This window comes from Serinus canaria, chromosome 8, assembly GCF_022539315.1.
Source record: "Serinus canaria isolate serCan28SL12 chromosome 8, serCan2020, whole genome shotgun sequence".
In the NCBI taxonomy this organism is placed as follows: domain Eukaryota; kingdom Metazoa; phylum Chordata; class Aves; order Passeriformes; family Fringillidae; genus Serinus; species Serinus canaria.
In genome coordinates this window covers 2,365,439-2,387,576 of record NC_066322.1, presented here as the reverse complement: position 1 = coordinate 2,387,576, position 22,138 = coordinate 2,365,439, and the positions used below count along the sequence as shown (strand labels likewise).

Sequence of the window (22,138 nt, the reverse complement as noted above, 5' to 3'; positions counted from 1 at the left end):
GGCCACCCCTCACTCTCAGGACACCCAGCCCTGCCCGGTCAGTCCAGCCATCCTTTATCACCCAGACCCCCTCAGGACACCCAGGTCTCCCCTGGTCAGTCTGGCCATTCCTCACCCTCAGGACACCCAGCTCTGGCCGGTCAGTGCAGTCACCCCTCACCCAGAGCCCCTCAGGACAGCCAGCCCTGCCCAGTCAGTCCAGCCATTCCCTAAGGACAGCCAGGCCTCCCCTGCCTGGTCACTCTGGCCATCCTCCATCACCCAGACCCCCTCAGGACACCCAGCCCTGCTTGCTCACTCCAGCATAGGAATTAAAAGCTGTTTTATCCACAGGGAAGCAGGAGGCTCCCTGTGGGATTATCTTTAGCTAACAGGATGTTTTCTAGACCTCACACTCAAAACCCACCCAAGGAGGGCACAGTTTTAGGTACAAAACCTTCCCAACACTTCTCTGAACTTCCCCACTCTGTGCATGAACATTCTTTCCAAAACCCGGTTTTCCATGGCTTTCACTCACACCACCTCTCTCCCACCCCTTGCTCTCAGCTGGGATTAATTTATTTCCCTCCTGCACCCAGACATAAGTTTCTAGTATTTTACACTCCTGCTTTAAATATATAATGTCTATATTTTATAGGTTTTCATAGAAATAAAACCATGTAATATATATATATACATATATATATGTGTGTGTATGTGTGTATATACATACATTAAAATATGTAAAATATCATATAAATAATAAACTTAATTAATTTAGGCTCTATTTCTGGAATCAGCCCAACTTTGGTCATCAACTGCAAGTCTTTGTTTAATTGATGGATAATACCCTTTGGATACCTATTCCATCCAGCCAGTGTTTAAACTTTTGCTGGAACTGGATTAAAGTATAAAAGTTCTTCTGAAGGGGACTGGGAAACATGACAGACCAGGAGTGCATCACCCCTCACAGAAAAAACCCAAAAATCCTATTTTTTGCCATAATTCATGATCCTTCAGCAGTGACACTTATTTAAAATCATCAAATAATTAAATCTCTGACACAACTAACAGTAATTAAACTCATCTTTTAAGTGGCTACACTGGCAAATTAATAACAGGGCCCTGCAGGGAAGCAGCCACACAGCTGGAGCTCAGGAGCACTTGCCAGGAAGTGGCTTCTGCCTTCTTTTACCAAACTTGAAGTAAAATGACAAACAAAAGAGCTACCTGGTGATGGTGAGTTGGGATAGGTGTTGGGCAGGCGAAAAACATAATAAATATAGGAAGCAAGCAGGCTGTTCCTGCCATGCTGGTCCTGGTTGCCATCCAGGTTCTTGTGAAGTCTGTTGATGATCGATGCCATCGCCTCAAAAGATGCCTGGCCCAGGTTCACTGGAAGCAAAAAGGGAGGAGTTTGGTTTAGAGTGCAGCAGGACCCAGGGGAAATCCTACATGTGCTGCTCATCCACCTCCTGCAGGGTAAATGGTGCAGCTTCTCAGAGCCTTACAAGCTTTCCTCATCCCAAACTGAGTCTGGAGTTTGAACCAGGTCTGGCCAGCCTGAGAGCAGGACAGCTGCTCCAGTGATCAGCTGCCACTTTTATTAATAATAAACTTAATGAACTTAGGCTCCTTTTCTGGAACCAGCCCAGCTTTGGTCATCAACTGCAATGGTAACAAGGGCAAGTCTTTGTTTAATTGATGGATAATACTCTTTGGATATTTATCATGCTTTTCTCAGTTAATTATTTCCTCTATTTAAGCCAAAATACAAACTGTATCAAATGAACAATTTCATTTTGTTGAGAGAAAAAAGCTGCTCTGAAAATGAACACAAAAAAACTACACAAAGACTGAAGCAGGTATTCTAGAAAAATTGAGGATGAAGAAGACAGTAGCTAGAGAACGAAAATCTTATTTTAAATAAATCCAGTCACTAATGTCCATAATATTCCCTACAAGCCAACTAAACCAATACAGAACACTGAAAGAGTTAAAGAACATAAAAATACAAAATAAAAATGCAGGTAAATTCTTTCCCAGAAAGATTAAATAAATAAATAATTGATACAGCTAACAAAATACTTTTAAAAGTATTTTTAAAGCAGTCTTAGATCCTTATATTCCACCATGTCCAAACTCAGGTTTCCTACAAAAACAAACCAGTAAAAACTGCTATTTTAAATAGTAAGGATCTAATCCTGACTTAAACTTGAGATTTTTTGAACTGCCAGAGCTTAGCCCTTCACAGGAGCAAAAGAAGGGATTATTCTTGCTGTTCTGGTCTCAGACCCAGAACATGCAACATCTGTAATTTCCTACTTCACCTATTTCCAGATTTTCCAAGGTGACCAATAAGGTTGAAACCTCTACTTTCTGTCAGGATGGAGACACCTTAACAAGCTCCAGTGCTAAAAACATGCTGAGCATCCAGGAATATCAGGCTCTTTTTCTGGTGGCTCAATTTGGACACCAAATTCCCAGTCCTTCTTAGAAGCTTTCTATTAAATATTAAATACTGCTCCTGTGTATATCACCCCAGATCTGGATGCCAGCATGTTTTATTTGGGAGACACTTGGTATATTAGTGGCACTAAAATAAAGCATAAAAATGGACTTTTTTACTTCTACATAAATATGATAACATTGGAAGTGTCAAACTTTCAGCTATGTAATTCTCTATAAAACTTAAATAAAATACCTATTTGGCCTGCAATGACAGGAGGTCTTACTACCAGAAGGATCAGTTTGTCAAGCAGGAGATGAAGAAATCGCACTACCGGCTCCAGTTGAGAGGAATTTAAAGCTGAAATGCTGCTCTTCAGTTCATTTTCCAAGTTGTTCTCCATAATTCTCATGTCTCCTATTCGTACAGGGAACATGTGCTCATCCAGAGCATGGACAAGTGCAAAGAACTTGTCGAGGTAAGGGTCCTACAACAAGCAAAAAGCCAAAAATCAGCAAGAATCCCCAAAATATCTTCATTTTCTATGGATTTGTGTCTCACAGATGGGTTCTCGACCTCATTTTTCTATCAGGCCTTTTAATCCCACAAAATTAGCAGAAATTCAACATCTTTGAGAGATCTGTCCATATTTAATTCTAATTCTAGTTTCAAAGTTATCAAGGCAAAACTAGAGGACCCACAGACTGTGTATTCTTAGACAAACCAGACAAAAATGCACTAAGATCACATTACTACTTACAGCACAAATAAAATACACACACCCCATCAAAATGACACAGTGGGAATTAATGAAACAAAAGCTCAAATGATTAAACAAAATGATTGTCATGTTTATTTTCAGATCAAAGGCAGACAGAGGGAAAAGGCAAAGGCAGACAGAGGGAGGGAACAAAAGAGGAGGACAGGAAAGAAAATAACAAGAAAACAAGAACAGGGAAACAAGAACAAGAAAACAAGAACAAGAAAACAAGAACGAGAAAACAAGAACGAGAAAACAAGAACGAGAAAACAAGAATGAGAAAACATCATTTGCCTGGGCTGTGTTAGAGCTGTTGTATCAAACACAACTGGCTGAAAACACTGTTGGCCATTCACCCCCTGTGAATTAAGGCCAAACCACTCATATTTTTAAGCAGAATTTTGCAAATATACTCACAGCAAAATGTGGAAAAACAGGTGTGCTGGCTCAGAACTGAAAATGAGATTGTAATTTCACTACAAGGGATTGTCACATCCTTCACAGCATCAACTCTGACAGTGTTTCAACTGTCAGAAGATTATTTTATTCCAGTGACTGCACTCAACACCCACCTGAGTGTGGAGGGATGACACAGCAACAACTTCCACATTGAAAACCCCTTTGTGGTTGTCCACCCACTTCATCCCAGGGAGAGGAACCTGCAGGTTCAGGAAGAATCAGAGAGGAGGTGACAGAGAGCAGAGCTTAGGCTCTGCTAATTACAATTTCATTTATTTTGGTCAGATCACATACACATAGCCACACACAGACACTAAAATTCTGTCTAAATTTAATGGTATTTAAGAAATAAGTAAATGTACACACAGACATATGTACACATACATCCTCTCATTTTTTCTCTCATGTATTCTGCTGGTTTCCAGCAGGCAGAACTCAGCTCACCTCTGGAGAAAGCACTGAGTAAGCCTGGGGTGGCTTTTCCAATGACACAGGCAGACAGAACTGACCCGTTTTTAACCGGCCATTCTGCAGCATTGGGATCCACTGCAAAGAGAAGAAAACAACAAAAGCACATATTTCTTCAGGCTTTCTTGGAGCTTTTGCCAGTTTCCCAAGCTCTCCAATGGGATATGAGTTCACAGGGATGCTAAACAAAGAGCCAGCAAATGCCTTTGAATGAATCCTCTGCTGAAAAGTGTAAGGATGGAAAGACACTCACGGTGTAGCCAACTGGAGTCTCCAAGGGTGTGTTCTGTTTTTGTTGGCAACTGACGTGGTAGAAAGTAAAAAGCAGGTGGTGGTGGTCCGTCAAAGTGGCTGGAAGCTTAATCTTGATTTCCTCGTGAAAATCAGGAGATCTGTGCAGAGAGCAGAGCCTCAGCTGAGTTACCCACAGTAGTTTGCTACCTTGTGCTTGAGACTGAACCCTTTGAGTTAAATGATCTTCAGGGAAGGGAGTGTATGGGCTATCCCAAGGGATTAAAGCTCACTTTCTGATCACCAAGGACTGGAAAAACTTCTAATCCACAAAAACTGGGCAGCAGCCTCCTCCTCACACAAGCACTCTGAACCAAATGAGGAATAAACTCCTGTCTCAATGTGGACACTGCCACAAGCCCGACCTGCAGGACAGGAATCTCCCCTGGAACATCACTCCCTGGCACAGCTGCAAAGCCAGGAAAACATTCCTGCTGGATTCAGCACCCCTCACCCCAGCTGCAATGAAATTATTTTCAAGACCAAGTAGCTCCAATTTGTACCTAATGTCTAAAAGGTTCCAAGAAAACAATGGGGGCACCTGCTCCCGTGAGTTTGGAACATAAATCTTCATGAGTGCTGACTGGAGCTGTACTTGGAGCATCTGCTGAGCTGGGCGACGTGCTCAGGATCACACAAAGCTGATTTGTACCACAGCAAACAAAGACTCTGTCTCTCAGTTGTCACAAAACTCTAAGGACAGCATCGACTGGCACTGCAGTCACTGTGAGTGCTGTCCAGACACTGATTGTTAAATAATTAACACCAGTCACTGGTGAGTAACTGCACTTCCACACTGTGTTTACCTGTTGTGATACACCACAGCTGTGTATGCTTCCTTGGAAAACTCAGGGCAGCTGGATTTGCCAAAGATGACCTGCAAAAAGAGGAAAAAAACACAGAACCACCCCTATAAAACTCTGCCAAGAATTTGTTCCATAATCCTGCAGAGATATTTAGAGCTCCATTTATTGTGCACCTGTTACAGCTTGTTCCTTGCCCCTTCACTTACAGGCAGCACTTCACTCAGTCACTGAAAAGGCACAATTTCAACAACTCCAGTGAAACATAGACACAGACATGGCAGAAGAACTGATGGATGGAACCACCCCTGCACAGATCCTCTCTGAGTAGGGATCACTGCTGGCCCTGAACAAAGCTGACACCTTTAATCCTTTATCATGGAAGCAAAACTTCTATTCCAACCACGAGCAGTGTCTGCTGCAAACAAAGAATTCCAGAATGGGTTGGGTTGGAAGGGAATTTAAATCCCATCTCAGGAATGAGACAGGGACAGCTTCCACTATCCCAGGTTGCTCCAAGCCCCATCCAACCTGGCCTTGGACACTTCTAGGGATAGAGAATCTCTCAGGACAACCTCTGCCAGGACCTCACCACCCTTACAATCAACAATCTCAGGTTAAAATTCCATCTGCTCCACTGTTACCTCACAAACTCTACCCAACTGCACTCTTTGCTCTGAAACACCATTTTCTATTTCTCTGAACTCATTCTTTTGAGATGCATTTCAGTGAGGTTTGAACAGAGGGGTTTCCTGCCTGCCAGGAGTGCTGTGCCCTCCCCACGGAGCACGGGGCCCCCCTCACCGGCATGGCATTGCTGGGATCCTCTCCAAACATGAACTGCACTTTCACTGTGATGTTCCTGGCAGATCCCTGCCGGTTGGCAAAGTTAAGGCTCTGTGGATACACATAAAGGAGATTCCTGCAAGAGACAAAGGCAGCAGCTGATGAGAGGGGTCACACCTTCATTAATGCTGTTATTTAAACCTCTCTGGAAAGGCTCACAGTGAAGGGTTTGACATTTTCTGTTCTCTCAGATGCAGTGCACACCCAGACAAACAATTTGTCTTTGGTAATGACCCCTTATTTCAGACATCAAAAGACATAATTTTTAAACTCTCATCATACTTTGAAACAGTTCTCGTTTGGAAAGGTACTTGAAAAATCCATCTAAAAATTTCCCAGTGATTTTACAATCTAAGTTCAAGTGGAAAGAAAACATACAAATACAAAACCTTTATTTACTTTTACTTCATATACTTTATTTCCTCAACACAGAACAGCTGGTTTCTGTGTTTCTGTTTCAAAATATTTATTTTCAAATAAATATTCTGTTAAATACCTTCCTTCTTGCAACCTGTCCTTTTCTTTTCTTTTTTTTTTCTTTTCTTTTTTAAATCTCCTGACATCAGGATAACTTCAGGTTACATTTCTCCTCTGAGAATGGATAGAGCTGAATGGATACATGTAGCTTCAGGAAATGACAGCACTCCCAGGAAGCTAAAGAACTGTTTCAAAGGCTGAAGTAATGAAGTGCTCATCACATCCACAGGGAATGTGGCAGGGCCTAATGGGAGGAAATTGCAGCACAGATGAGATTTAGGTGAGGCACAAGGGAAAATGTTCTGGCTGTAAGGAGAGTTAAAGCAGTAGAACAAATTGCCTTGAGGGTGTGAAACCTCCATTTTCTGGTGGTTTTTCAGGACAGGTGAGGCAGACACTCTCTAGGTGGGTTTAAAGACAACCTCAAGCTTTGCTGGGCAGGGGACACACTGTGGAAACCCCTTCCAGTCCCATTTCTCCAAGTCTCTGATTACTTTAACAGCCATGAAGATGCAAAATTCTGCAGTATTTTCTGTCCTCTGAGCCCTGGTGGGCCCTTGCCAACAAGGTGAAAGTTGGATTCACACTTCATCAGCAAAACTGTCCACCATAAACCCCTACCTGTCCTTTGTGCAAGCAATTTAGATCGACACAAAGCTCCTTGATGTTCTTTTAATGACAAAAAAAGCAGACTTTTCCAACTCAACACTCAGTTAGTTATTCAGAGGAAATGAATGTTCTTTTGCTGCCAAACAAGTCTAAATGTATGAATTGTTGCACATCTTTAAAGAAGCAGCTTGGCAATCTCCATTCCCCCTCCCACACAGCCCTGCCCAGCACACCAGCATCATCCTCCTTGGCCAGCCTGGCTCCAGCCAGGGGATGCAGCAGGGATGGTTCCATGGGAGCTCAGGGAGGGCTTCAAGTGCTGCCTGCAGCTCCCAGGGATGAAGGACTGGCACTCTGCATTCTGGCCAAACACTGCAGAACCAGCCCTCTGACAGCTTGGCTTCTTAGGCAAGAAGAAAAAGAGGTTCCCTTCCCTCTGGGAACTGCTCTGTGGGTCTGAACACAATTTGTGAGTGGTTTCCAACTGTTCCTTGTCCCACAGAGACACCAGATGCCAGATGGGCTCAGAAGTGAAGTGAGGAGCACAGCAGGACAACTTTGAAGGTGTAATAAAGCAGCTGCTGTCGAGTGCTGGCAGCAGGAGGTTGGTAACAAAAAGACTTTTTTGTATTCTCAGGAGGGCACTAACTCAGGGAAGGTACCTGGTGCCTTTTAGATGCCAGGAGTTTCCAAAACACCTGCACTGGTGGGAAACACTCCTGGAGGAGCAGCTGCAAAGGGAGGCTGCCCCTGCCTGCCTGAAATGGCACTAATTTGACAAGATTTTGGCCAATGAATCCCACCCAAGGCCCTGGTTCTGGTGGCAATTCCACCTGCTCCCCCAACAGTCCCAGCTACACAGCCACAGCTAATGCTGATCCTGAGGAATTCCCTAGGAGCAGCCCAGCTCCAGGGACATCTGGGGCAGCCTCATGAACCAGGCTCTGCTTCATCCCTGCAGGCAGAGGAATAATCTTAGCAGGCAAGTGGGAATTTCTTCCCTCTCAAGTCCTTCATGGTGAATTAAGTTTTGGAATCCCATCCCCACTGGTCACTTTGCCAAATCAACGCTCTCCTACTATTTCAGAGGGGGCCAGGGCCATTTTTGTGACTCTCCTAAATTACTTTGTTCTGCCACGAATACATTTGCTGCTTGATGTTCTTTTAAAATGAAAATGGATATGAAAATTTACTCTAAAATGTACCTTGCTCATAAAACTTTTATTAAGTATTATTAGTGCTTAAGAGAAAGATTTAAGGTATTTGTGAAGCCAGGCTACAGGATCCCTATATTAAAGGCAGGCTTATGCCAAGGATTGATTTATGCTGGGGAAAGGGACAGGTTGTTCCCCTCTCCTCTGCTTTTCAAGCCCTCATTAAGGGCATTTCACTGGGAAGAAGATCTTGGTGCTTATGGGATTTGAGATGCACAGATCCCACTGGAATAAGGGAGAGGGGATGTTCCCCCCCTGTTCAGGTAGCCTCACTCCAGAGGGTTTCCTATTACAGGCATCTTCCCTTCATGGAAAACCTACATGGAAAAAGGGGAAAAAACACCCAGCTGGCAAATCAGAATGTGATTCCAAATGGAAAAATCCCGCTTGACCTTATCACTGGTCAAGTTGGGTTGGAAGGGATGTAAGATCATCCCATGTAAAGATCCACCCCCTACCATGTCCAGGGACACGTTCCACTGTCCCAAAGTGCTCCAAACCCTGTCCCACCTGTCCTTGGACACTTCCTAGGATGGGACAGCCACAGCTGCTCTGGACAAACTGGGCCAGGGCCTCACCACCCACACAGAAATCAATTTATTCCCAGATCTAACCTCATCTAACCTACTCTCTTTCAGGCTAAAACCATCACCTCTTGCCCTGTCACTCCAGGCCATTGTCCCAAATCCCTTTCCCGTTCTCCTGGAGCCCCTTTAGGCCCTGGAAGGAGTTCTAAGATCTCCCCAGAGCCTTCTCTTCTCCATCCCCAGCTCTCCCAGCCTCTCTTCTACCCCTCATCACTAAAAACCTCATGTGTTCCTGTCTAAACACAGCCATGAAAAGGGACTGATGGCTGAAAAAGTGACAGGAACATTATAAATGTCTTGATTTCATCAATCAAAGTTTCAGGCAGGAGCTGTAAACCCAAGGGCTTGTGTTTGGAGCTTCTATTAAAATGCCACGCCAAATATATGCAAAGCTTATCCTATTATCTCAAACAGATCTCAAAAGTACTTCTACTTCCATAAAATAAATTGCTAAAGTGCAAAGGCTTCCCAAGCCATGGACATAATGGCACCAGGCACTCCCCTAAATATTTATGTAATATCATTGCAGCCATTTTGCAAAATCCTTCACAAAGGCATTAAAACATTAAGAGCTGCTCCTTACTCCTACAATGAAAATTTCTATGAATGAATTTTCTTATTATGAAAATTTCCCTTTTCAGTAAAACCCAGAGACCTTTTTCTTTGCTTTATTCCTACTATAAAAATCATTTAAAGCCCATATAATCAGGGTCACCCAGGTGCATAAAAGATCTTCAGGATCATGTTTGTTATATACATCTTTTCCTGACAACTCTAGGAGGCAGGATTCTCTCTCAGGGTTTCCAAAGCTCTTGAATTTTATGGTTCAGTCATTCCAGATGCCTTTTCTCCTCTCTGCCTTCCTGTGTCCCAATTTTCTTCTGGACTCTGGGACTGTTGTGACATCTAGGGGTGCTCTGTAGTGAGTTTAGCACTGTCTGATTTCATGGCCTTGGCATTAATATGGAAAAGTGCTTGGCAGCTAATTAATGCTTCATTAATATTTGACATCAGGGCCTTTGGCTGCCTTTTCCCTTTGGAAAACAAACCTCTCCCACAGGTAGTGTCGTGCCTGAGCAGCACAGGGGACACACAAGCTGTAGAAACCTGGCAGAATGTCTGATCCACCCAGTTGCTTGGTCATTGCTATTTCTTCAGTAATTCCCTGTATTTTTCTAAAGACTAAGCCAAGAAGAAAGATTTTTGGGGGTGATGAGGTTAGGAAGAATTCAAAATAAACCAGAAAGATTTCTTACAATAAATAGTTAAAAAATAAAATGGTTCATTTGAAACCAAATAAAACCAGAGCCACTTAAGTACTGTGAAGTGGATTGAAGAATGTCTATACATTGGTTTTGGTGGTTTTTTTTTGGTTTTTTTTTTTTTTGTTTTTTTTTTTAATTTTACAACCAGTTCTTCAAGCTTTGCAGCCCAAAATCCCTGTGTCAGAAGCCAGAGAAACAATTCAGAATTGGTTTTTTTGAAGGAATCCCTATTCTGCCCAGAGCTGGGCCTGATCATCTCCCTGCTTCTGCTATTTTTCCATACTTCAGGTGCTCCAGTAACTCTGATCCCAATCATACCAGCACAAAATATTCCCCAGCAATTAATGTGAGATCTAAAATACTTTCACAGTATTTAACTGTGAATGGGAAGGTCACCCTGGATATTACCAACCCCTAAGCACACAAAAAATCCAACATATGAGGTGAAAATTTCAGTTTTTAAACATTTTTTCTCTGGATGCTTCATATCATACGTGCATATGTACATCAACAACACAACAAAAAGTCCAGGGGAAGACTTTCTAAACATACAAGAATTTGGCAAAAACCTGAAAACTCTCCAAAGCACATTGTGCAATGTTTGATTTTGATTTCTTGGATTGCTATGAATGAGTCCAGAAAGAGAAATACCTTTGACTCGCACTGCAACACTACCCAAAAACCCCATGTTTTCATGCAGAGACCCACTGCAGAACCGGGCATTTATTTCAGAGCTCTCGCAGCCTTTCTTTATGCATTGTGAATCTTAAACAGCAAAAAGAATGCTAAGGTGAGAAATGCAAGCAAGGTATTATTTATCTCACCCATCTCTGCAAAGCAGCTCTTAAAAAATAAGTTTTATATGGTGTAAATTACTGCACAAACCTTAACACAGCAGAATCACATCCAGGCAATCTCTGGACCTAATTCCCTCTTTCTCACTTAATCTGGGCTCGATGACAAGTAAATCCACTGCAGCACAATGAGTTACATCAGAAAACAGCCTGAGATGAAAACCAAGTTGTGTGAATCATCTGGGAATATTTTGCCCTTCCACAGCTCATCAAGGAGCTTCACAACCTGAACATCCAGTGCTCTCAAACATGGTAAAATCCTTTTACACTCCTGAGGCAATAAAGGGAACCAAACAACACAAACAAGGAGCAATTTAAGCCCTTAGCAAGATTATGACCCAAAATTAACCTATTAAAAAGAGCTGTGTGAAAAACACCGTGTCATCAATAACATTTTACACCAGAAGGCCTGGCAGATGGAAAAGTTCAGAACCAGTTTAATCAGCAACGTGCCCGTCTCTCAATTTTATCTTCCCAGGTACCAACCTACATTCAGGAGGGGTTACACTCGTTCAAACACACACAGCTTAATGATCAACCCGCTGCTCTGCCTCTCCTAAAATGAGAGGAGTATAAATAGATCAAGCTCTGCAACCCAGAACAGCCACAGAGCACGAGCTGTCACTGGGAAAGGTCTCTGCATCCTGAGCAAAGAGAGCCAGGAGCAGGGAACATGAAGATCATTCCAGTTTTACTCTTCCTGGCCCCCCTGGCTCTCCCAGCTGGAGCTGACAAGGATTTTTTCTCCGTGGGTTCTGCCGCATCTCCCGAAACAAAATCGAGATTTGCGATGCTGGACGACGTCCGAATCTTGGCCAATGGGCTCCTCCAGCTGGGCCACGGCCTCAAAGACTTTGTCCACAAGACCAAGGGGCAGATGAACGACATCTTCCAGAAACTCTACATTTTTGACAGGTCCTTTTATGAGCTCTCCCTGCAAACCAGCGAAATTAAGGAGGAAGAAGAACAGCTCCGGCAAACCACGGCCAGGCTGCAAATCAACAATGAGGAGATAAAGAACCTCTCACAGGAGATGAACCTGAAGATTGAAGACCTCATCCAAAACAAAATCCAGCTGCAGGAGCAAGTGTGGGGACTGGAGGACAAGGTCACCAAACTGGCCATTTTCCAGCCTTCGGTGCAAGAGACAAAAGAAATTTCTTCACTCAAAGTAAGTGACTTGTGAAAGGTCCTGACACACTGAGCCAAAATACACTGCAATGCCATCATCAGTAGTTGTGCAATAGAAGCTCATGCTTCCCCTTGCTCCTCACTGGAGTATTAGTCTGATTTTTTGAGAAAGAAATCACTGTAATAACCTTGAAAAAAATCACTGCCTTACTTTGACACAACGTTAATTTTGCAGCAAAATTCCCCAGAGAAATCAGTGAAAAAATGTGAAATTATAAAGCACAGTATTATTTTCAGTATTGATTTGCAAATCAATTTTAAGGAATTTTGTCATCATAAGGATAAAAAGGTTTTGCAATTGGGAAAATTATGAGATTCCCAAGGCCATGGGTTGGTACATCACCAGCTCATCCCAAATCACTGCAGAGGGAACTGCCCAGTGCAGAAACAGGGAGCTCAAACCTTTACAGAGGGGCATTTATAGCACCTGTAGGACCTCCAGAACCAAAGAACCCTAGAGGTATTAATAAAATTAATATGTTAATCATGGAAGCAGTAGGTGGGCATAAGGTTTTCTACAGAAAAGGAAATATTAACTTGTATTTTGCAGGAGCATAAAAAGGCCAAGCAATTTGCATGGGAAAATACTGGATGCTTGTGTCAAAACAAAAAGATGAATCCTGATCTCTCAAATCCCAAGCTGATACCCTAAATGCTGAGAATTTCTCCCTTTTTTGATCAGTGCCATATATCTAGTTTGAATTAAGGGCCAATTCCACAGAACATAATTATTCTGGATGTGAAAAGGGAAGGAAAAGAGCAATTTAAAAAAAGAGTCTACAAAGCTGCCAGCAGTTTGTCTCCAAAACACTGTGTGCCTGCTCCAGAAGCAAAGAAATTTTTCATTTTAGAGGCAAAGCAGGCAAACCTCTGGAGCTGGACTTTGAAGATCCTTGTGGGCCCCTTCCAGCTGGGGACATTCTAGGACTCTCTGGAAAGGGAAGGGAACGTTCAGTGGTTTGTGCCTCTCAAAACTGGCCCCAGGACAAGAGTTACAGAGGCAGCACCAGTGCTGAAGGTCTTTGCTGCTCCTAACTCTCCTCCATCCTCCCCTCCCTGTCCTCAGGCTTTTGTGGAGCAGCAGGACAACGACATCAAGCAGCTCCTGAGAATCGTGGAGGACCAGCACGTGCAGCTGGACAGGCAGCACAACCAGATCATGGAGCTGGAGGACAAGGTACAGGAACCACTCTGCTTCTCCCTCCATCTCTCCTGACACTGAGGGAGCTGAGGGTCCCACCCTTGGGGTCAGGCACCCCTTGTTCAGTTTGGGGTGCAGAGGAAGGTGGGACCATTCTGAGCTACCTGTTCTGGGGAGAGGCTGCAGTGCTGCCAGGCAGGAGCTGTGGCCAACAGCAGCTTTGAGATCTTGTCTCTCAACACCAGGCTGCTGCACTTCTGACTGCTCATTTGGGGGTTTTTTCCTCTCATTATGTATCACATTATTGCTCTTCCATTGGTCTGGAAGTCTCATTGCTCTCTACCTCTTTCTTAATTTCCAAAATCCACTCCCAGAGTGGAAGTCCAACATGTATCCCTGTAATACAGTACAACCAGCATGATCAGGTTTAATTTATTCTGAGAGGAAAAAGCATTTCAGCCTAAGGAACTGTGGGTTCTGTCCTCCTCAGCTGCTGGCATTATTTGTCTGAGTGATGTCACCTGAGGAAATAAGCTAATCTGTTTGCCCATTAAAAATCATTATTAAATAAGTTAAATCTGATTGCCCATTAAGGTGCACCACAAGAGAAGGGGTCATTTCCTCCCCTCATGAATCCTACCCTGCCAGAGCAGTGGCACAGCTGGCAATCCCACACCTAAAATCCACCAGTGTGGAGCTCCACTTATTTTTATGTGGTAAATTGGGTATTCCACAGGGTTACACTCTGCAGAAAAATTATTCTCTGCATGACATTGTCTTGATCCATGAAGCTCATCATTCCAGAGCCTTGGGAAGTTAACAGTGTAATTATGGCTCTTCCAGCTAAACCACATTGAGCTCCTGGAGATCCTGGAGAATTCCTTCCTGGGGGAGCAGCAGGAAGCAGAGCCCATCCCCTCTGCTGTGCACAGGCCCACGGCTGGGACATACAGAGCTGATGGTGAGACCCCATCTCTGAGATGTGACTGCAGCATGTGCTGCCTTCCCACCACCCTCTGGGACAGCCCTGGATTGCTCTGTAGGAGCCAAAGACTAAAAGGAGAAGATTTTTATGTTATACACTGGGCTGTGAGAAGGAAGATTTCCTTCTTTGGAAAAAATGTCATTATCTATTTAGCTCCACTCCAGCTGTGCTTGTCTCTGGGGTGACACACAGGAACAATGTCCAAAAATGCAGTAACAGGATGCATTCCCCTCTTGTAAACATGCTGTGACCATGCTTTTACCCATGTCTCTCTGGTGGAGCCTGAACAGAGAACTCATTTACTTCACACTGGCTAATTACAAGATTCAGTAGTCCTTTCTTTGAAGTTGAAAGCACTGATGAAGTGCAGCAGTGAGCATGGTATTTACTGGGAACTGTACAAGGGATAGGGAAGCCCATTTGCCAGAGTCGAGTCTTGGGCCTTAGAAACTTCCCAAAATCCTCCAAACTGAAGCTCTGCCTAACTTAAAAACCCAACCTATGGGTATCATAGTGCAGCTGCCAAGGTGTGCAAACCTGCACACCTTGGCAGCTGCACTATGATACCCAAAGCAGTCTGTCCATTCCATGATGTTTATTGTAAAACAGAATTACCAATATGATCATTCCCATTTTTTTCTTTAGCTCTCAGCTCAGCACACCCCAAGCAGGATTTCTAACAGGCTGTTTCCTCCCCAGGTGCTGCTGCTGACTGCACTGCCCTCTACCACACTGGGGTGCAGGCCAGTGGGGTCTACACTATTCAGCCCAATGGCTCAGAAGCTTTCAATGTCTACTGTGAAATGAAATTTGGTAAGAGCTGTGCCAGCAACAGTCTAATTTTCACACAAATATCTTCCTCTAAGCCAAATAACTTTGTCTCCTCCTAAAGCACACAAAAACTTATGATTAATGTATCCTCTTGACTTCTCTTAGTAGCCTGTCTGCTCTAAGTTAAATCCTGCAATCTCTTACCACTGCTCTCATTCTTAACTCCCCTCTTGTTTATTCTGAGGAAAGGACATTCAATCATGTGACATAAATTAGGGATATCCTAATCCCAGGCCCCTTTAGCTGTAGGCAATGAAAATGGTCATTACAAAATCCATTATAGGGTGAATGCATTTCCCAAAGAAAAGCAAACAGCAAACAATTTCCTTTTACAAAAGTAACATTTTGTTCATTAACGGGCTCTGCTTTAGACTGAGCTGTGCCAAACTGAACCCAGAGAGGTGAGTCCTGGCATGGGATTCCTGGGCCACGTTTGGGTGCCTCAGCAGCCAGGAACACAACTGTCATGTCACCTTCCTAACGAACCCAAATTTGTCCTTTTGCCACTTGCAGCTTGGTTCAGGTGGTACCACCTCATTGCCTGGTTCCTCTGCACCCCCAGAGCTGCTCTGTGCCTGCCCCTCAGAGAGCTGGGGAGCATGTGGGGCCACCTCACGTGTTTGGATGTGCAAACACAACTCTCAGGGCTGCCCTCTTTGCTGAAGTGAGGGTGTCATGACCTGGGCTCAGGGAAGACCCCCCTGGAGCTGCAGCTGGACACAGCCCCAGCACCTCATCCCTGCCCCAGAGCTGTGCCAGCAGCCAGCCACTATCAGCAGAGTCTGACCCTCTGAGCCAATGTCTGGGGCTCTTATCTCTTCTTTATCAATTTCTCTGTCTCTCAGGCCTCATAAACAAGTGAAACCCAGTTAAGGCAGCCTAAAGAATAATTCTGTGAGAGGAGTCACCCCAGGTGTGGCCAAGGACACTTGGAGAGCCCGGGGCTCTCTCCAGTTGGGCTCATTCAAATTCCCTTCACCAAGACACAATAAACTCGTTCTACCTCAAAATGGGAGCACCCCAGAGCACACTCAGGGACAGGGAATGAGGCCAAGGCCAAGCTGTGACTTAATTCCCCTTTTCACAGGCACATCCTGGACTGTAATCCAGAAGAGAGTGGACGGATCGCTGGATTTCAACCAAACTTGGGATGCCTACACAAATGGTTTTGGTGACCTCAATGGTAAATATCCCTTTTTTTGTGTGTATCAATCGATTGGAGAAGCTGAATGTTCTTATGGAAAGGAAAGCAGACTAAACCTGCAAATAGGAGCTGACTGATTTATTGGAAATAGCAGGAAGTGCTTACTAGAGCACATAACTCCTGAAATTCTCTAAGACATCCCTTCAAATGTGTGTTTAGAAACTGAATCAAGGCCACAATGCTTTAAACACTATTTCACCGAGATTTTACTACTTATAAAAGCACCTCCCAAAGCATTTCAAATACACACAAAGGCAAAACCTCACAAAGCTGCTGTCACTACTTTCTCTGAGCCTTCCTACAATCCTGTTACTCTTAAAACCACATCAATTTTTCCAGCCTCAGGAGAGCCCAAGGCTGTGTGTGCTCCCCTGAGCAAACACCTCAGGCTTCTCCAGAGTGGCCAATCCCCTCCATGGCTGGATAGGGTGAGGAAACACCCACGTTCCCCTGTTAATCATCAACTCCAAAGAATTTGGAGCACCAAGTGCTGCCCAACAGCCTCCTCATCCAGAATCTTCTCCTTGTTTTTCTCGTACGAGATGAGTGACCTCTTGTTTGGGAAATAGTCTGACTTTCTAAGCATAGCACAGGTCTAAACCTCACCAAGGTGAGCAGCACTATTGACTTATTTCCACATCTTTTGTAATAAACAGCTGCTGGATATCAACTTTTCCCTCTGTTCTGGGACAGGAGCTCTGAGCTGAGGTAGACTTTCAGCTGTAAAGTTTATCTGGTCCTGCTGGATGCTTTAATGGCTCCTTAATAGATCTCCCAATTCCCAAATACTGCACCAAGGAGCAGCCAAATGTTTTCAGTGTTGAATTTTACAGAGAATTTCACTGCTCTCAGCTATGTCCTACTCAGAGCTCTGCTGCATCTTCTGAGGAGATAAAATAAACCAGGTTAGAGCTCCTAACGTGAAATTAGGGAGTATTTTCTTCAAGCATCTTGTGCTCTATGGCTTTAAATGCCAGCTGTGTGCATGGCACTCACATTCAGCCCCACTTTGTACATGTGGCAATTACCTGCACTGATAATAAGCTACTTAATGAATATAATATATGAAACCAATTAAACTAATGATCAGAAATTCCAGCAAAAGAAAAATTCTCTTTGTACAGGAGGGTGTTGCATCCCCAGTTTGGCTCTGCAGCTCCTTCCTCCCAAAATGCAACAATTGCCATTAGGTTTTATGTATGTCACTCGCTTCATTTGTCACACATTACAATTGCACACCTTTTAAATGTCTCCATCTCACTCTCAGAGTTCCACACGAGTTGGGAAACTTAAAGGGGGAAGCTCCAGTTCATTTAGAACTCCTGCTTTTATTGATCATCAGTGTGCAATTAAGCAGAGGTAAACAAAAAGAATGTAGCAGCAGACCTCTGCAAAGATCAACGGTCCCCAAGACTCAAATCACTGATTTAATTAAAGCAATTAATAAAGCCTTTTAAATACTGTATCTTCACACACACTACCTGCAGGTTATCCCTAAAACCATCTCTTCTCTCCAACTTTGCAGAGGAATTCTGGCTGGGCCTGAAGAAGATCTACTCCATCACCCAGCAGGGGAATTACCTGCTGCGGATCGAGCTGCAGGACTGGAGAGGGAACAGGAGGCACATCGAGTACAGCTTCAGCCTGGGGGGCCCCAGCACCAACTTCACCCTGCAGCTGTCCAGGATGTCAGGCAGCATTCCCAACGCGCTGCCCGAGCACGCCCGGCTGCGCTTCTCCACCGCCGACCGCGGGGACACGGCCGCGGGCTCCGGCTGCCCCCAGAGCCACCCAGGTACAGCCCCAGGGCATGGCAGCTGCTCTGCCCCACCACCACTGCTCCATGGGAGGGCTGGGCTGGGAGCTTAAAGCTCATCCTGGGGGGGCTCAGCCTGCAGAAAAGGAGACTCAGGGGTGCCCCCATCCCTCTCACAGCTCCTGAAAGGTGCCTGTGCTCAGCTGGGGTTGGGCTCTGTCTCCAGCAGCACTGACACAACCAGAGCACACAGCCTGGAGCTGCACCCAGGGAAATACAGGCTGGATAGCAGGGAAAAGGTTTTTCCAGAAGGGTGAGAAAGTTCTGGAATGGCTGCCCAGGGAGATGGTGGAGTCCCCATCCCTGGGTGTGTTTAACAAAGCCTGGATGTGGCACTGGGTGCCAGGGGTGAGTTGGGGTGCTGGGGCTGGGCTGGACTCAATGGGCTTGGAGGTCTCTTCCAGCCCAGTCATTCTGTGAGTTCTGTGAATTCTTTTTCCACCCTGATGCCTTTTGCTATCCAACATTGCTCCAAGACCTGTCCAACTTGGCCTTGGACACTTCCAGGGATGGGGAATCCACAGTCTCTCCAGACAACCTCTGCCAGCCCCTCACCACCCTCACAGGGAAGAATTTCTTCCCAATATCCCATCTAATCCTGCCCTCCTGGTGCAACCAACACCAGAAGCAGAACAGGAAGCACAGGCTGAAATAACCCCAGGATGAGATTCCAAACTCTGAAGCAAACGGCTGTCCCTCCTTTGGTGCCTAGTCTGGTGTGACAGCTCCAGGTTGGGTTGTTTGATCCCTTTTTGCAAAAACCTTAAAGACAAACTGACTTCTAACTCCATTTAGACTACAACCCTAAAGTTACTAATTGAGTGAGTTTCCATTCAAAGGCAGATTTTAGCTGCCTGTCATATATACACAATATAATCACTCCCAAAAGAGCAAGGGATGCAAAGCTGAGGCCATTTCTCCTTGGAGATAATTTGGTTAAAGGATTCTTAATTAAGAACCCTTAAACCCTTTGTAAATCTCTGATTTACAAAGCTTTTATGTTTGCCAGTTTATAGCAGAAAGCAAACAACTGAAGAAGCAATTAAATGATTGAACCACAGGAGACAAAATTGTCCTCCAGCCACCTGTTTCATGCAACAAACACTTTGTACATCATCCCAGGCATTCCTGAACATTGTGGATGCCTCAAAGATTGCAAAGAGGGGCTCGTTGTGTCCAGGGAAGGGCCCCTCAGGACAAGAACACTGAGGGGCTGGAGCGTGGCCAGGGAAGGGAATGGGGCTGGGGAAGGGTCTGGAGAACCAGGAGAGGCTGAGGGAGCTGGGAAGGGGCTCAGCCTGGAGCAAAGTAGGCTCAGGGGGCCCTTGTGGCTCTGCACAGCTCCTGCCAGGAGGGGACAGCCAGGGGGGTCAGGCTGTGCTCCAGGGAACAGGGACAGGAGCAGAGGGAACGGCCTCGAGTTACACCAGAGGAGACTTAGATTGATATTTGGGACAATTTCTTCATGGAAAGGGTTCTCCAGGCCTAGCACAGCTGTCCAGGGTGGTGGAATCCCCATCCCTGGAGGGATTTAAATTCCAGATAGATGTGGCATTTGGGGACATGGGTCAGTGTTGGCCTTGGCAGTGCTGGGGAATGGCTGCACTCAGTGACTTTGGAGGACTTTCCCAACCCAAACAATTCAGTGATTTGGGAATCCTGGGTAGATGCCAACTGAACTGGAATTTAGGGCCTAAAGCAGATTTGTGTTGCAAAGAGGAGCTGTTTACTCTGCCACAGACTGACATGCCCACGTTTCTCCTCAGGAGGCTGGTGGCACAGTGAGTGTGAGGAAACCAACCTGAACGGGAACTACGTCACACCAAGGTCCAGGGGAAGGCAGGACAGAGGAAAAGGTTTGTACTGGAAGCCTAAGAAAGGAAGATACTACCTGCTCAAGTCAACTAAAATAATGATCCACCCAACAGACTTAAAAAGCTTTTACTGAGTGCTCAACCTGCTGCATTTTAACTCAGAACAAACACAATGAACTTCACCACACCAAAGGACTTGATGCTGTGTTTACCAACAGATGCCAAGCCCCAATCCATGCCCTGCATGGAATTTCTCCAAAAAATAAACCTGAGGCATCTGAGATGGTCTTACAAAAAATGTCTGGTGAGTACTGTCATTCCCTCAAGCCCCAATGTCAATGTGCTGCAACTTTTTGTGGAGCTTTTCCTTGCCCACAGTGAAATTCTAATGCCTAGGAGCCAACCTGTCACATATTGGATTGTATTGTTTGGGGGAATGGGTTTTCAGGCTGTGCATTCCTTTCTGGGTTGTGTAATAGGGAAAACAAAACGTGTTTTCTGGGAACAAAGGGCTGGCAAAACCCTACTGAAAACATTCAGGGGAAAAAAAAAAAGAAATTTTGTGTCTTGAAGTAACGAATTGAATGTTTGGTTCATGTTTTTATTGTGGAATGTTTCAGGAGCAAATGAAAGATGGGTAATTGCTGGTTTTAGGGCTCTGGGTATTTCCAGACAGTTTTCCAGAAGTGCAGCTGAGGCCAATCCGTGTTCTCTGGAGCTCTGTGTAGGTGTGTCACACACAGGGGGCCAGAGCAGTTCTGCTCCTCTGGATCCCACAGGGCAGCTGCACAGCTGGGGCTGCCCTCTGCAAGTGAAGAGCCAAACTTCAAACTCACTGAAAGGAGGAAGAGATCTGCTCTCCTCACCTGAAATGAATCAGAGCCCAGACTTTGTGACCTTTCAATCCAACCAGCTAAGGAATTAAATAAACAACCAAGTGAGCACACACCAAAACACCTTTCACTTAGGGAACAGCTGCTCCAATGGGGTCAAGGGTGCCAACCCACAAACCCAGTAGGCACAACCCATGGGACAGGGCTGGTCCAGCTCCTGGGGACACTCACATGTTGAACTTCAGCTGCAGAACACTGAGTGACAGCCCTGGGCTGGCCCTGGAAGTGCTGACTGACAAACCCCAGTCCTGCAGTTCCCCTGAGTCATATTGACTTGTTTATCTTCCCCAACCCTTGTACAGTGTGGGTTTTTTATCTCAGCACAGGAAATGGTTTTGGTTGTCATTTGTCAGAGTGAAACCCCATGAACAGAATGTGTTAATTACAGAAATTCTGCAATAAAAATCCTTTTCCTTCTCGTGGGTTTGTTACAGGGATGAGATCATGCAGTGTTGCTTATTTGTACTGGTTTACTGTAATGTTAAATTACCTGTCCAATAAATAAATAGACAAATAAATAAATGGCTGAGACTTTTCAAAATACAGGATATGGAACTTGCCTCAAAACCCTTCTTGTAAGCTTTGATTTGTAAGAACCTGGTTTGTATCTAAATTTAAATAAAGGATTTGCTAAGTTGGTGAAATCACTCAGCTGATGAAGACAATTCCACCCAGCCATGTAATGTGTGAAAAAGCTTTAAATTAATAATGGTTCATAATGAAAAGAAATCTGGTTCCAGCCTGGATTTTGTTATAGAAAGATTGTTTCCCAATATATTCAGAGAAATTTCCTATTTTTCAGTGCTTCTGAGGATTTTTGTCAAGTATTGTAAACAAAGAAATTGCTTGGAAACCAAAATGGAAATATGAACAAAGGGATTATGCATTTTCTCTATTTCTACCCCTCACTTTAAAGGAACAAAAAGTCACTGAAAGTGACATAAATTAATAAAACCAGCAGGAGAATGGTGACTTTAACCAAGAAAAAAAAACCCTATATAAAACCGAAAAGAATTTACCCAAATGGAGAAACCTGTCCTGTGCTCTTATTCCCAGCCAAGTTTGATGCAAACCTGTCTGTCCCTCCCCAGCTGAGCCTTTTTTACTGAGTCAGCCTGAACCCTTCCCATGCCTCTGGCACAGCACCTCTGCCCAGCCACCAAATTTTGCAACAAGCCTGCTGATAAGGGAGGAATTTCTAC

At 44.6% G+C, this 22,138-nt stretch overlaps 2 protein-coding genes across 9 annotated transcripts in view; one reads left to right on the top strand and one right to left on the bottom strand.

The window, feature by feature from the left end:
• The window catches only part of DOCK7 (dedicator of cytokinesis 7), a 96,719-nt gene that overhangs the window by 37,944 nt on the left and 36,637 nt on the right, over positions 1 to 22,138 (bottom strand). For all 8 annotated transcript variants that reach the window (XM_030226406.2, XM_030226407.2, XM_030226408.2 and 5 more), the window contains exons 15-21: positions 6,014 to 6,131; positions 5,213 to 5,283; positions 4,369 to 4,507; positions 4,092 to 4,193; positions 3,761 to 3,847; positions 2,684 to 2,915; positions 1,210 to 1,374 (exon numbers count right to left, since the gene is read on the bottom strand). In XM_030226406.2, the coding sequence (XP_030082266.1) occupies positions 1,210 to 1,374; positions 2,684 to 2,915; positions 3,761 to 3,847; positions 4,092 to 4,193; positions 4,369 to 4,507; positions 5,213 to 5,283; positions 6,014 to 6,131 (914 nt within the window). The remainder of the gene's footprint in view (positions 1 to 1,209; positions 1,375 to 2,683; positions 2,916 to 3,760; positions 3,848 to 4,091; positions 4,194 to 4,368; positions 4,508 to 5,212; positions 5,284 to 6,013; positions 6,132 to 22,138) is intronic.
• ANGPTL3 (angiopoietin like 3) lies at positions 11,648 to 21,583 on the top strand. Its single transcript, XM_009088813.4, has 7 exons — positions 11,648 to 12,232; positions 13,319 to 13,429; positions 14,237 to 14,354; positions 15,078 to 15,191; positions 16,297 to 16,392; positions 17,939 to 18,208; positions 19,996 to 21,583. The coding sequence occupies exons 1-7, from the start codon at positions 11,735 to 11,737 to the stop codon at positions 20,175 to 20,177; spliced, it is 1,389 nt and encodes a 462-aa protein (XP_009087061.1). The 5' UTR covers positions 11,648 to 11,734; the 3' UTR covers positions 20,178 to 21,583.